Source organism: Rosa chinensis, chromosome 3 (genome assembly GCF_002994745.2).
Source record: "Rosa chinensis cultivar Old Blush chromosome 3, RchiOBHm-V2, whole genome shotgun sequence".
In the NCBI taxonomy this organism is placed as follows: domain Eukaryota; kingdom Viridiplantae; phylum Streptophyta; class Magnoliopsida; order Rosales; family Rosaceae; genus Rosa; species Rosa chinensis.
In genome coordinates, this window is record NC_037090.1 from 2,448,102 (window position 1) to 2,462,769 (window position 14,668).

General features: G+C 35.9%; 2 protein-coding genes across 2 annotated transcripts; one reads left to right on the top strand and one right to left on the bottom strand.

The window, feature by feature from the left end:
- Window positions 1–1,422: 1,422 nt before the first annotated feature.
- On the top strand, window positions 1,423–4,128 carry LOC112195220 (perakine reductase). The gene is given in 7 exon segments (XM_040516170.1): window positions 1,423–1,586; window positions 1,686–1,853; window positions 2,013–2,216; window positions 2,346–2,518; window positions 3,118–3,214; window positions 3,402–3,555; window positions 3,706–4,128. Coding segments are annotated over 7 exon segments (1,041 nt in total). The 5' UTR covers window positions 1,423–1,526; the 3' UTR covers window positions 3,891–4,128.
- Window positions 4,129–5,610: 1,482 nt separating this feature from the next.
- Window positions 5,611–12,241, bottom strand: LOC112195434 (protein ECERIFERUM 2). Its single transcript, XM_024335873.2, has 2 exons — window positions 11,757–12,241; window positions 5,611–6,909 (listed from the first exon to the last, which is right to left on the bottom strand). Exons 1-2 carry the CDS (start codon window positions 12,189–12,191, stop codon window positions 5,941–5,943), a joined length of 1,404 nt encoding a protein of 467 aa, XP_024191641.1. The 5' UTR covers window positions 12,192–12,241; the 3' UTR covers window positions 5,611–5,940.
- Between the last annotated feature and the right edge of the window lie 2,427 nt (window positions 12,242–14,668).

Consider the following 14,668-nt stretch of genomic DNA (forward strand, 5'->3'; position numbering starts at 1 on the left):
CAAATATTAGAACCAGAAAGCGGGGATAAGAGGCCAGGACAGGAGGATTGGAGGAAATTTTTGGCCTTATTTATATGAAATTTGTACTCAAAAGTACTTTCCCACATAAATGGGGTGGGCTGCAGTTTTACCTAGACATCTTATAGTTCTATGCTTGGTTATGTCAAAAATCTTCGACATATTAGGCACCGTCAAGCTAGCATGTCACTTTTTCACATTGAACTTAACCATGTAGCAAGTCGCCCCTCTCTAGTTAGTCGTTTTTCTTTCTTCTATTTTAAATTGAGGGGATTAATTTGTCCTTCCGCATTCAAAAAATAATAATAATAATAATAACTATTCAAAATTGTTCTGAAAAAAAAAATTATTCGAAAAGTTTAAACTCATTTCAATTAAATTAATGAAAAAATTAACAGTTTTATTTTAATTCAAGCATTTTGACCTCATAACTTTTTAAACGATCAACTGCGAACACATATATGTCCTGACATTTGTCACTTGAAACTAAATAGGTCCCAACCATTAATTTTAAATGTCAGCAGAAAACAACAAGCCAAAATCACATCATATAATATGATTAACCGTAACTTTTATATATATAGAGAGAGAAAAGAATTTGGCCTATTTACTTTGGACTCCACTTCTACTGCAAGGAGCCAAGGACAACAAATTAAGAACCTGATACAAACATATTTCTTCATTGCCTTGTTGAGGAAGCAAGGGAAGTTAAGAAGTTAGTTAAGTGCTTGTTTTTCAATATATGTGAATGTTTGGAAATTCTTCTATATACTGAGGGTGCAAGTGAGTCTTAATACTTATAAAATGATTTCAACTCTTGATATTTATAATTAAAAAAAAATTAATAACTAAAAAATAAATTTTATGGAATCTAACAATTCATTCATGTTTGTGCAAGTACATGTTGGTATTTTGAATCCTCCCATGTAAATGTATAACTAATGTTTTTTTCCCCTATCTATATTCACACATGTTGAGATTAGGCTAATTAATAAACTCAAGCAGCTGTTGAGTTCAAACAAACTCAAAATAGTCAAACTGTCCAAGAGGGGAAAGAGACAGAAATTCCTAGACTGAGAATCTAGCTGATTGGATTTAGACCTTAAATCACTGAGTTCCAAGTAAATTTCTTTCCATTTTGATTAATATTTAGATTAGAATATCATTTACGTCATTTATGGATGGAAAATACACAGCACAGTAAAGCAAAGATATAAGCAGTGATGTCAATTGTCAAGTAGTGACATGGTGACACAATCACTTACCAAAAGAAAAGGCCTAGTGACGTAGTGTTCTAAATAGAACCAGATAATATGACATAGTCAGTGATGTCACTTGTCAGTGTATGAGTACATATATATAACCAGAGATACACATGGCCAACTTTAATCCTAAACACAGCAAATTAAAGAGTTTTGTGAATCTTGAGCTTTACTCTTCACAGTTTGAGTCTAAATCCCATTACCAGTTTTGCAAATCAATAGTAATTTTTTGCAGGGAGAGAGCAAATGGCTGAACAGAAGGAAATACAGATCCCAAAGGTTAAACTTGGAACTCAAGGGTTGGAGGTAAGATATAATCCTCCTGCATTTTCATTAATTCCTGGTAAAGTTTTTCTTTTCATTTCTTTTTGCTTTATTTCTAATTTCCAATTGCATTAACTTCAGGTTTCAAAATTGGGGTTTGGATGCATGGGTTTGACTTTTGCCAAGTATCCTGGTGTTGAAGAGGATGGAATCTCCATTATAAAGCATGCCTTCAGCAAAGGAATCACGTTCTTTGACACATCTGATATATATGGAACTGATCATGCCAATGAAATTCTTGTTGGCAAGGTATGAAAGATATTTATACATATTTCGTCACACCTTTACTGGTGAACTTTTCTTAAAGCATCTGTCCAAATGTTTTCGAGAGATGATCTGATGCAATGTGAACTTTTGTTGCTAAACTATGTTATTATCAAAGTCATTTTCTGTCTGTTTTTGTTTTAGGCCTTGAAGCAGTTGCCAAGAGAGAAGGTTCAATTAGCCTCGAAGTTTGGTGTTGTAAGCTGAGGACCTCCTCGTCTGGTGGCAAATGGAACTCCGGAGTATGCCCGGTCATGTTGCGAGGCTAGCTTGAAGCGTCTTGGTGTCGACTACATTGATCTCTACTATTATCACCGCATCGACCAAACGGTGCCAATAGAGGAAACTGTAAGCTTGAAATCATGCATGTAATTTTCATTTGAATGTATGCATAATACTAATATAGAAAACAATTAAGAGGATCCAAAACAACCCCAGATGGATATATGATACTTCCTCTTTTTTCTTGGATTTAAGATGGCTGAGCTGAAGAAACTTGTGGAAGAAGGAAAGATCAAGTACATTGGGTTATCCGAAGCTAGTCCAGACACAATAAGGAGAGCGCATGCAGTTCATCCCATCACAGCTATACAAATGGAGTGGTCACTTTGGACTCGTGATATTGAAGAAGAGATTATTCCACTTTGCAGGTATATAATTAATTTATTTCAAGATTAATTTCTATATGAATACTTAAAAAAGGTTAAAATTGCTCAAAAAAATTAAAATAAAAAATTTACAATTCTTTTTATCGGTGTTAAAAAAGTTAAATATATGCAATGATTGTTGCCAGTACCATTTACTCGTAAGCTATATATTTAAATTAGGAGTACAAGTCATAAAGATCAATACAAACAACATCATGCACATTGACTCTGATCACTGGGATTGAGATACCTTCATCAGTAATTAAAGAAGTTGATGACATTTCATCTTAAAAGCATATTTACAATATTCATATTCTCAATTGAATTTCTTTAATTTCTCCCAATATCTCATATGCTCGATTAAATTAGTATTGTAAACGAGATACATAAACTAATAAAAATGAAAAATAGAGACTGAGGGCTGGTATGAGATGAAAATGATGGATATAAACACCGTACATATTGTGTGGGTTTAGGCTTGCAATATGAATGTGATAAAGATTTCATGCAAGATGTTGGCGTTTTTCTATTCCATCATACTATTATACCCGCCTCTAAAAGGCACATGTACATCAATCTAAAATTCTCATCACATGGTGCAGGAAGCGTGGCATTGGAATAGTTCCATATAGTCCTCTGGGTCGTGGTTTTTTCGCAGGCAAAGCAGTTGTCGAAAGTTTGGATCCAAATGTTCTTGCGGTACACATCGTCTTCTCCCTCACATTGATCTCAGCTGAAATTCTATGACAAACTTAGAACAAAAGTATAAAGCATGAAAAGCATACGTCAAAATAGAGAGCTCTGTAATTCAGAAACAGAGCATTTGATTGTAGCATTCATTTGAATACTTGTAGGCTTGTAATGATCTTGGATTTTGTAATACCAGGCCACACATCCTCGGCTCACTGGAGAGAACTTGGAGAAGAACAGAAACATATACCATGCAATAGAACGCCTTGCTACAAAGCACTATTGCTCTCCTGCTCAACTAGCACTGTCGTGGGTTCTCCACCAAGGCGATGACGTTGTACCAATCCCCGGTGAGCCTGAAAACCTCTTCGTCGTTACCTACTTACGTATACTTTTCCTTATCTTCGAGTTAAATGAGGCAGACAACAAAGATTATAAGTTGATCTTGTTAGTTCATTAGTACTTTGAACTAATTTCCACATACGTACATATACATGCAGGGACAACAAAGATTAAGAACTTGGATACCAACATTGGCTCCTTAAGTCTAAATCTCAATGAAGACGACCTCAAAGAAATCTCTGATGCTGTTCCACTCGACCAAGTAGCTGGTGATAAGAGTTTTGAAAGCACGAGTCATGTGCAATGGAAATTCGCCAACACTCCTCCAAAGACTCTGAATTAGTCCATCTCAAGCTTAAGTTATATTAATAGTATGTTTGTATTAATTGAGGCAAAGATAAGTTAAATATGGGATATTCCATATGAGATATTCTTGTACTTCTTCGAATATCCATTTTTCATTGTAAGTGTAGTATTATATGTGTGAAACTTATTTTCTTTCTGCCACACCATGACAGATTCATTGTAATTCCACAAGTTTATTATGAATAAAGTGTTCTCGTTTCTCCTTATTAAATAAATATCAAAATCTTAATAGTGATATTTGAACTGCATTAGACTGGACTTAAAACTAAGTATTCAGATTCTTAACTTATCTTAATGTTGATTTTGTGTCTATATCGTATATCACATCATCTTAGGATACGTATTTGTATTGTATACCAAATATAACTATTATAATACACACACACACTTATATAGTAAACCCTAAATCACAGTTCCTTTGTCACAAGTCCTAAGAAGACTCGAAGATTTCATTATATGAGATGAAGAATTACGGTAGAACCAAATAATAAGTTAAGCAACCCTAATCTCGTAGATCTGATAGAGATGAAGAAAGAGAGGATAGTTACAAACTTCAAGTAAAATTGAATGAAATCAAAATTAATTAAGATGTGTGACTAGCAGGTTGCTATTAATACAATCTTGGGTTGTGCTAGGCTCACACTTAAGTGATTGTGTGCGAGCCACACTTAGACATGTATCAAGTTTTCATGATGTTTAAATATTAAACTAGACACCAAACACACTCTACGGGTGTGAATAATTACGTGGGAAGTTATTTCACAGAACGTGGAGAAAATTGCTGCACATATTTTATTTTTGATTTTTGATTTTTTTCCCTTAAAAAAAAATTACAGATTAGACAATAACTATAACTACAGTTTTGGATTCATTTTCTTCTATATATGCGCTTTATTGTATTCACTTCCCATTTGTGACCAATTAAATTAATCCCCAACCCACGTCTTCAAACTCAACTCTCCCCCCTCTCTTTGCGCGCGCATGTCACTCACTCTGTCTCTTTCTATCGCTGATCAAACCCCCCAAATCAATTTATTATGATCTGATTTAGAAAACCCCAACGCAAAAGAAGAAAAGATTCGATTTTTGATTTTGGGTTTTTCACTTTTTCTATGTGACTCAGATCACAATCCGGGGGTCTAGAGAATGAAAGAGAGTCGGGATGGGAGAGGACCCTTCATCGTCTCAAATGTCCGAGGACGACGACCGATCGACACCGTCATGATGTTGTCATCGTCCGAAACCCAGAAAAGCTTTAGATTTTTTCAGCGAAACAGTAATTGGGAGAAGAACCATAGATTGGGAGGGGAACCGAAAGAGGCCAATTATATAGGTTTTGGGAGAATGACATTTTTGTTTGTTCTTTTTTGGTGCAAAGAAATATAATATTATTTCCATCCCTGTTTAATTTGAAACCCATGAACCCCATTACCAACAAGCTCTGAGCTATGGTATTGGTTCCTCTCCCGATGTCTTTTTCAGCCAGTGCTTACTGACCAATATTTGGCTTATGCGACAACAAGCCTGAGATTTTTTGGCCAATCCAAGTTTGAGAATTTCTTTGGCTCATTGATGCTGTGGAAATCAACTCGGCCCCGAGTCCAGTTGCCGAGTTATGCTGATGACTTGGTTGTTGGGGGGATAAGAAAACTCAGGGGTATACATGGAAGAAAATGAATCCAAAACAGCATTTATAGTTATTGTCTCATTTAATATAACTTAATATTAAAACACCATGAGAACTTACACATGTCTGAATGTGGCTCACACACACTCACTTGAGTGTGAGCACTCCCCATACAATCTTAGAGCTGTAATAATCTCTAACTATAATCTTAATAAAACCACTAGAAATAGGACACATGGCGTCTAGTCTAGAGTGGAGAGTTGACTTGACTGTGTCGCAACTATTCACTTCATTGACTAGTTACCTTGGACATGAAAAGATCATTGGTATCTTTTATTTTCTTTTCTTTTTTTATGAGAATAGGATCTTTTATTCCCTTAAGATAGATATAACAGCAGATTTATGCTTTTCTCGTCCCACTTATGACCATTATTGGGTTTAAGCTCAAAATAGCTTCATCCTGACATAACTGCTCTAGTTCCTCCTCCGGCAATGTGACCGTAACCATCCTCGCCATGCCTCCTTCTGGAGATGGCATCACCATTATCAAACCTTCCCCTTCCACATTTCCAACATGATATGACACGTGTACGGGCCTGTTCTCCTTATCAAACACAGCTGTATACATCAACGGCTTATTCCTAGTAATCCCAGGAAAGTCAACCATATGCTCCATGCTCATACATGTCAACTCAGGGCCATACATTCTAAAAGGTGCCCCAGACTGACCTCCCTCTTCCTTTCTTGATTCAAACCAGTCTAAAGCAGACCAAAACTCTCCCTCCCCCTGACTCGACACATGGCGATGCACGGCTCCGACCACATCTCCCAAGTCTTCCTTTTCTTCCACATCAAGTAATGAAAGCAACGAAAAATGCAAGGCATTGCCATAGTGCCCAAAAGAGAGCTGCAGCTTCTTCCTGAAGTCAACACAAATGGAGAGGGAGTGCTTGCTTTCACTTTTTGGGTGCTTCAAGCGAGCAATGCGTGCCCAAAAGAGTGCGGCCATCAAATCAAACGGGGTTGCAACAGGGCATGTTTGGTGGATTTCTAAGAGGTTTTGCTTGATCACTTCATTGGAAAATTTGAAAGTGGCTGTGCCCATTTTCTTCAGTACTAATGGGGTATGTGCTGCCATGGACTTGGCTTCGTAATAAGAGCATGATGACTTTGTGTTTGTGTTGTGAATGTTGAGTCCGCGAGTGAGTGGCGAGTCCAATAAGTCATCAAAGGAAGGCGGGTGTACGACGGGCCCCCGACGGTGAGTCTCGGCCCATGACTTGATGAGTAGGGTCGCACAAGTTGGGTCTGCTTGCATGTGAGAGCAACTTAGTCCAATGGCTACTCCTCCTCCTTCAAATTCGTTTATCTGCTCCATAGATATATAATGAGTATGGTTAAACCAAAGACTTTTATTTTCTATTTTTCTTTTTTAGCGAAAGACTTGTTATTTCGTTAGTACTTTAAACGTGCATATGAAGTTGTGAACTGAAATATAAAATTAATTAATAGCTATATGACAAGGACATAATTAGAATTGAAAAATCGAGTGGGCTGCACTTTCAAGTTAGTTTTGAGTAAAAAATACTGCTGAAATTTATAAGGGTGGGCACGGTGCGGTTTGGCACGGTTTGAGGCCCAAACTGCAACCAAATTGCTTCTTTCGGTTGGGCTATATTTCAAACTGCAATTGCATTTCAAAGGTTGGACTGATTATTTCGATTACACCATTTTTCAATTTGGTGCTAGTAGTCGGTTTAGGAGTGGACTGATTTATTTATTTCAACTAGCAAAAAGACCACACAAATTTTCAACAATGCCCATTTTTACCTAACAATTTCAACAAGGCATAAACACTTTTCAATGCATTCAGAGTCTACACAAATCTACAAATGTTACCCAGATATCAAGCAACTCGCAGAGATACCAAATTTGAACACTTAACAAACCCACATAAATATCAATTATCAAGCAAACATAGCAACTTGCAAACTGCTAACCTGAACAAAGTCTCAAACATAGCAATTATATATTACAAGTAGTTCCATCAATGATCAAAGTCTCAAACATTAAAATTTGAATGTTTATGGTGAATAGAACCAACAACAAATACATAAAAAAGGAATTAAAATAAATTTTGTGCGGGTTGGTTTCAATTGGGCGGTTTATGACCTAGAACCGCAACCAAACTGTTTTTATGAAGTTCGGTGTAGTGTGGGCATAAAACGATATTGTTTTAGTTCGGTGCGGTTACCGCACCTCTTTTTTCAATACAAATTGTCCACCTCTAAAAATTTAAGCAAAAGTTCTTTATTTAAAATCATTTTCTTAATTAATGACTAAGTCGGGCAAAGGTTAGAACCGGAAAGTGGGGATGAGAGGCTAAGATAGGAGGATTAGAAGAAATTTTTGGCTTGATTTATATGAAATTTGTACTCAAAGTACTTTTTTCACATAAATGAGGTGGGCTACAGGTTTACCTAGCCTCTGTCTAGGTTCTTTACTTGGTTATGGCAAAAATTTTCAACATGTTAGACACTGTCAAGCTAGTATGTCATTTTTTCACACTTATCATAATTATGTAGCATGTCGTACTTCCTAGTTAGTCGTTTTTCAAACATCTTCTTTTTTTAATTTGGGAGGATTGATTTGTCCTCTCTCATTCATAAAAAAAAAAAACTAATTATTCAAAACTGTTAAAAAAAAAACTATTCTAAAAGTTTAAACTCATTTTAATTAAATTAATGAAAAAGAAATCAAAGTTTTAATTTAATTCAAGCATTTTGACCTCATAACTCTTTAAAGGATCAACTGTGAGCCCGTATTATGTCATGACCTTTTTTACCTGAAAACTAAATTGGTCCCCAACCATTAATTTTGAATGTCAGCAGAAAACAACAATCCAAAATCACATCATATAATTATGATTAAGCATTAGCCGTAACTATATATTATATATGAGTTCTTGTTTCTTCTTTTCAAGTGCATAATTACTGCGAGTCCAGTGGCGGAACCACGTTGGAGGCTGTTTGGGCTATAGCCCAACCCAAATTTATTCCTAAGTTTTATATTGCATATGTGGTTCCCTCTACATGGAGCTGCAGTTGGTTCAGCTGGCTTAGTGCAGTATATTTCACTTTCCTATGGCAAGTTTGATCCCCCACTTGCCCAATTTTTTGTATTCTCTGCCTCTTTTCTGGTTTTTTTTTTCTCACCAATTTTCTTCTCCATTTCTTCTTTGCTTACAATACCTTCTTCTCTTGTTTCTATTGTTCTTTCCCCTATTTTTTTCTCCCTTCCTTCTTCTTGGTTACTATTTTCTTTCATTCTTTTGTAAATTTTCTATAAGTGTTTCTTTATAGAATTTTTGTAAATTCCTTGTTTAATTCTTAGTGTCTTAAAATTTTTAGAAACATTATTGACTAAAAAAAAGAAAAAATCTTATAAGCAACCTTAGATTAGCCCACCCCACTTTTGTATCGTGGTTCCGCCACTGTGCGAGTCTGCTTATCGATAGGGTGAGAATTGAATCGAGTTACCTAAATTGGTGGGTGGCTTCGATGATCATATACGTCTATTTCAACCCCAGAAAATAAACGTCGACGCAGTTGTGTACGATTGATGTCATGCATGGCACCCCTCACAGTCGGTGGTTGCTTTTGCTACATTCAAAGCATTTCCTGGAAGCACGAGACCTCTTAGGTCCTTCTTTATCAGTCTATGCATGGCACCCCTCACAGTCGGTGGTTGCTTTTGCTACATTCAAAGCATTTCCAGGCCAGGGGGCACGAGACTTCTTAGATCCTTCTTTATCATTCTCGCTTCCCAAGATAAATTAACTCACTGGAGATCGACAAGTGTCACCTTGCAACTACCCTTTTACTTTCAATTACCCGCTTTTTCTCCATATAAAAAAAAAGAAAAAGCATTCATCTTTTCAAAACAGAAGAAAGTAAAAAACATCACTTTAATCACTTAATTTTGAGTCATTTGATATTTTAATCACTTAATTTTTAAGTATATCACTTTAATCACTTAATTTTAAAGCTTTGATACAGTCAAAATTAGGGATATTTTAGTCCGATTACAAAAAACGTATTAAGAATAATTAAAAGAAAAAAAAAATAGAACACCATCGTTCTGTAGCAAACCATCCAATCTCCTTCCTCTATTATCATAGTCTTTCCTTCTAGATCGAGCCTCTTGTCTATTTAAGCCTTTTTATTCTCTTTCATTCCTCTCATTGCGCCATCGTAGACTTGGACACCTCGGTCTCAATCAGGTCCGCCCCCTCAAAGCTCTATTTTTTATTTTTTTTATTCTCTAGTTAATGCTCTGTTTAGCTAGTTTTGGCTTCTCATCTGCCTTTTGAAATTCTTCTGGGGTATTTGTTTTCAGTTCGTTCAATGAATTAGTTTATTAAACAATAGAAAAAGTGTAGATGAGACATCCAGGCTCATGAGAGAGAGAATAGGGAAAAAAAAAAAAGGAAAGAAGATCAAGAAAAAATGAGAAAGAAAGAAGATAAGTTTTAGGGCAAATTTTATTTTACCACCTTGATCTTTAAACTCTAAATCATTTGTGTCTCTACACTTTTAATTTTATCACGGGTGCTCCTGTACTTATCAAGTTCAATCAATCTTGTCTAACCTTGGCTTTCTTTGCCAACTATTGTGTGATGTATTTTGAAATTGTTGTCATATATAATATAATTTTTCATGTCACATTAGTGAATTATCATCATACATGAGAGTAGGCCTGTAAATGGACCGGGTTCAGATCGGATCGACCTAAATCCAAATCCGTTTACTAAAAAAAAAAATTAGATCAAAACCCCCTCCGTTAACCCGGCGGATCATTGATACCTCAATCCAAATCCGTATCCGTCGGATTAACGGATACCCGATCCGTTTATAATTTCAAATATTTTTAAATTTTAAATAGTAATATTAAATTTATATCATAATCTCTCATAAGATATTAATAAAATATTAAAATAACATGATCTACATGAAGAGTATCACCAAAAATAAAATTACATTGTCAAAAATAAAATTACGAAGACTGCCTCTTAGATTTATGCAAAAAAGTAATATTAGAAATCTTTAATATTTTATATTTTAAAAATAATAATAATATATTAATAAAAAATAATATTTTTTTATTACTAAAACAGGTCGGATCATTAACGGATCGGATCGACCTAAATCCAAATCCGATCCGTTTATTAAACGGGTTAACGGATTCGGATCATTAACGGATCAACGGATCAAAATGTTCGATCCAAACCCGTTTAATAGCTACGGATCTGGAGCGGGTCCGGATCAAAATCCGGTCCATTTACAGGTCTACATGAGAGCCTATTAGACCCACATTTTTAATTTATAAAATACTTGACAAAAAAATTAATGATTGGACATGATTAATTAAATTAGAGAACACTGGGGTACATGTGATGAAATTAAAAGTGCATGGTCACAATTGATTTAACGTGTAAAAAGTGGGGAGGTAAAATAAAATTAGCTCTAATTAAGTTCTATCTATTTATCCTTTAACAGAAGTATCCTTAAAATAATAGTTTATTTGTAAAGATTTAATAGAAAAGTTGACCGTTTATGAATGAGTGACTAATTAATGTGAATAACACAGTGAAAGTTGAAAGACTAAAATTATATTTTTCTAAATAATGTGACCAATAAAGTGTTAATTGAGTCATAGTTGAAGGAATAAAATGATATTTTTTTTTTCAAAAAAAAAAAAAAAAAACAACCATTCATAGCTGGTAGCTCTTGATCTTTGGTACCAACCTGCATATATAGTCCTTGGGACCAAACAAGCATTCATACTGTGGTTGAATCCTAAGGGAAATCTAAGGGCTTCATGCATGCAGTATATATCATTGCTCAAGACCTCATGCCTTTCGGAATTAGTAATCAAAGTGGTGAAAGAATAAAAAAAATCATAAACTATCTGGGTTAGAAGTTCAATCACTCACAATGAAACTAAATTTCTTAATTTAAAAACTTTAAAATCTCTTAAAAAGAACCAAGGAGACCGGTTTCAATAGGCAAAAAAAAGAAAATCATCGAGTCACTGACGTTGATGTACAAAGTAGGAAATAGTGAAGCTTTTTAGGTACGTAAACTTCTATTTTCTTTCTTTTTTCTTTCTTTGTTTCATTAAAAAGAGAGGGAAATAGCCGGATCGGAGTAGTACCTGGATTCTATACGGCGACCATGAACTAGGATCATCATGAGGCATATCATCCCACGCCGTCAACAACCTCTCCTCCGCCCCATCAGCAGATCCCAGCCACTCATCAAGTGTTGTCGCCACCGTGGCCTTCACCACCCTAACACCGGCATCGTTACACTTGACCTCCCACTCACCGTCGACCTCTCTCCGGACTATCCTACCCGTCACCGGCGGGTAAAGTGATAGGATCTCCGAGAGACACACCCGAAACGGGTCCAAGTCAAAATATGAAAACAGCTTCTCCTTGTAGTAGAATATCACGTGAACGCTGTGCAGGGCCATTGCATGGTCCAGACCCGTGAAAGAATGGATCGTACCCGGGTTCACCGGCCTGCTGGATACTGCCGTTAGCTTTGACCGGACAGCCACCCGGTTGCTCTGGTTCTGCTTCATCATGTTCAGAGAGACAACGAAATTAATTAGGAAGATTTGTGTAGAATACTAGAATTTGAGAGGACGTTTTATAGTAAGCTTGGGTATGTAACTGGCCAAATGGAGATGTACATGTGGAGGGTGAGATGCATTAGTCCTTGGGGGCGGTGAACATTAAAGAAGTTGGTTGAGCTCAATAAATCTATCACAAAACAAATAAAATAGTCAAATTGATTCTAATTATGAGCTGTTTTTCATCAAAATTGATGGCACGTTTACTTAGTAGAAATAAAAAATAATCATGAATCAGAGACAACGGGAATGGGAGAAGAAATGAATCAATCTTCTTGATTCCGGAGGAGTTGATTCATAAACTCATCTTCTCCCTTCGTAATCAAATTCCTGAGTATGGGTCATCATTTGGCCCTTTGGCCCTAAGCCCGCCTGGCCCATAGGGCCGAAGCCCGACCTGGCCCTTACAGCCTTACAGTAGGGAGGGTCGGCCCGACCATTTCTAAAATAGGGAAACTCGGCTCGGCCCTTTAAGCCCGTCAGAATAAGCCATAATAATTTATCTATTTTTTTTAATTTTTTAATTATGTTTCTCTTTTTTCTATAATAAACAATTTATTTCTTTCTTTATAATTGATTTCGTAAGCTTTATTTCTTTAATTTATATTTTCTTTATTATACAGCAATTAATATTAGGAGATTTAGAGAGATAGTTAATTGAATATAATCACCTTAACTAATATTAATAAATGTTATAAGTTAATTCCTATAAATATATATATATATATATATATATTAAATATGATCAATAAAAAACAATGAGTCTTGTAGTACTTATATAACCATTGAGCTACATTTTGAGAAGAAAAAAATAATATATATATTTTTTTTTTGTTAAACAAAATAAGGCCATTTTCGGCTCTATTTGGCCCTATTCGGAAGGTCGGCCCTACTCGACCCTTTTGGCCCTAGCAGATCGAGCTTTTCGTGAGGGTAAGGGTTAGCATATTTATGCCCCGGCCCGACCCTAAATTTTGTTGACTTTGACTAGGCCCGCCCAGGCCCAATCCCAAGCCCTAAAATTTAGGGTAGGGCTGGCCCTAGCCCGACCCATGATGACCCTTATTCCTGAGTATTCAGGAATAGATTCATTATAAGGAGGTGAGACCTACATCAATTCTGATTCATTCATGTGTTAGTAAACGCATGAATACTTTATCCGGAATCATTCTGATTCTTTTATGTGTTAATAAACGTAGAAATAATTTTACCCCGTAATCATTCCCTCCCATTCCAAGTAAGTAAACGTGCCATGAGTCTTCTATGACACTTCAGCTATGAAGGTGACTGATTTTTTTTTGGGACAAACCTGTGAAGGTGGCTTGGCTCCCTTTAGGGACAGAAACTAGAATTGAAAAATAGGCTGGGAGAATATTTTTGACTTTATCATATGAAACCTAACATGTACTTAACAATAATTTTCCCACAAAAATAGGTGGGCTACAGCTCTACCCAGTCTCTCTCTAATTCCATGCCTGATTTTCTCTTGGCCACGTTTGGTTCACATGCGAAAGGAAATGAAATCATTTCCTGAATGAAGGGAAAATAAAGAGGAAAGTGGTTCCTTCCAAACCCCAAAGGAATCATTTTCTCTCCTTTTTTCCTTGTATTTATTACTCATAACATATTATTTTATTACATTATTTATACATTTTTTAACAACTTTCCTGATAACTATCCTTTTGTTACCAAACATGGGAGTGGAAAGTTGTTAGAAAATTTAATTTCCCTTCCCATGAGAAAGACAAAGGAATTACTTTCCTTTCCATGAACTAAATAAGGATAAATTTTTCTATCTTACTGGAGAACCATCTCAGCTTGCCACATGGTCTGACGAACCTGTAAAAAATTACCACGTGGAAGCTTGGACAGCTCAAATCATTCATTAGCTACTGTCATTAACCGACACAAACCTTATTAAAAAAAAATCCCGAATCTAATTTCATTCTCTCTTGAACTGTTCATTCGTTCTGCAATCAAATTTGGGTGAAGGCGAAATCCAAACCGAAGTCTCCAAGCTTCCTACTCTCCTTCTTCCTCCGCTTCTCCATTGTTGGGCTTCTTTCCAAAATCATTGTCCTTCATATCTTTAACAAATCAGTAGTCATTTTCACTAATTTCATTAGCACTGTATATCTCGCAATCAAAAGCCATGTTTCTCATCGGAGACATGGATCTCGTTCTTTGGTGCAGAGACTTGTCCGAAAGCCTCAGATCTCTGCCTCATCGTGGCCCATATTAGAATTGGTCATCTGCATCTTCCTCGTGGAAAGCTACAAGATCTAGCATCGGCATCTGTGGCTTTTCCCGACATGCCTGCATGATTCAAACTCATCAGCCCAATTGCAGTAGATCTGTTCGATTGGAATTAAGATTTTATATGAGAATTTTTCAAGAGATTGCAGAATATATATATATATATATATATA

Bases quoted from the DNA above. Each gene is read 5' to 3' on its own strand.
- LOC112195434 (XM_024335873.2), bottom strand. From the start codon at position 12,191: ATGATGAAGCAGAACCAGAGCAACCGGGTGGCTGTCCGGTCAAAGCTA. The intron at 6,910-11,756 runs GTACTACTCCGA...TCTATGGAGCAG, and splicing joins GGTCGCCGTATAGAATCCAG to ATAAACGAATTTGAAGGAGG.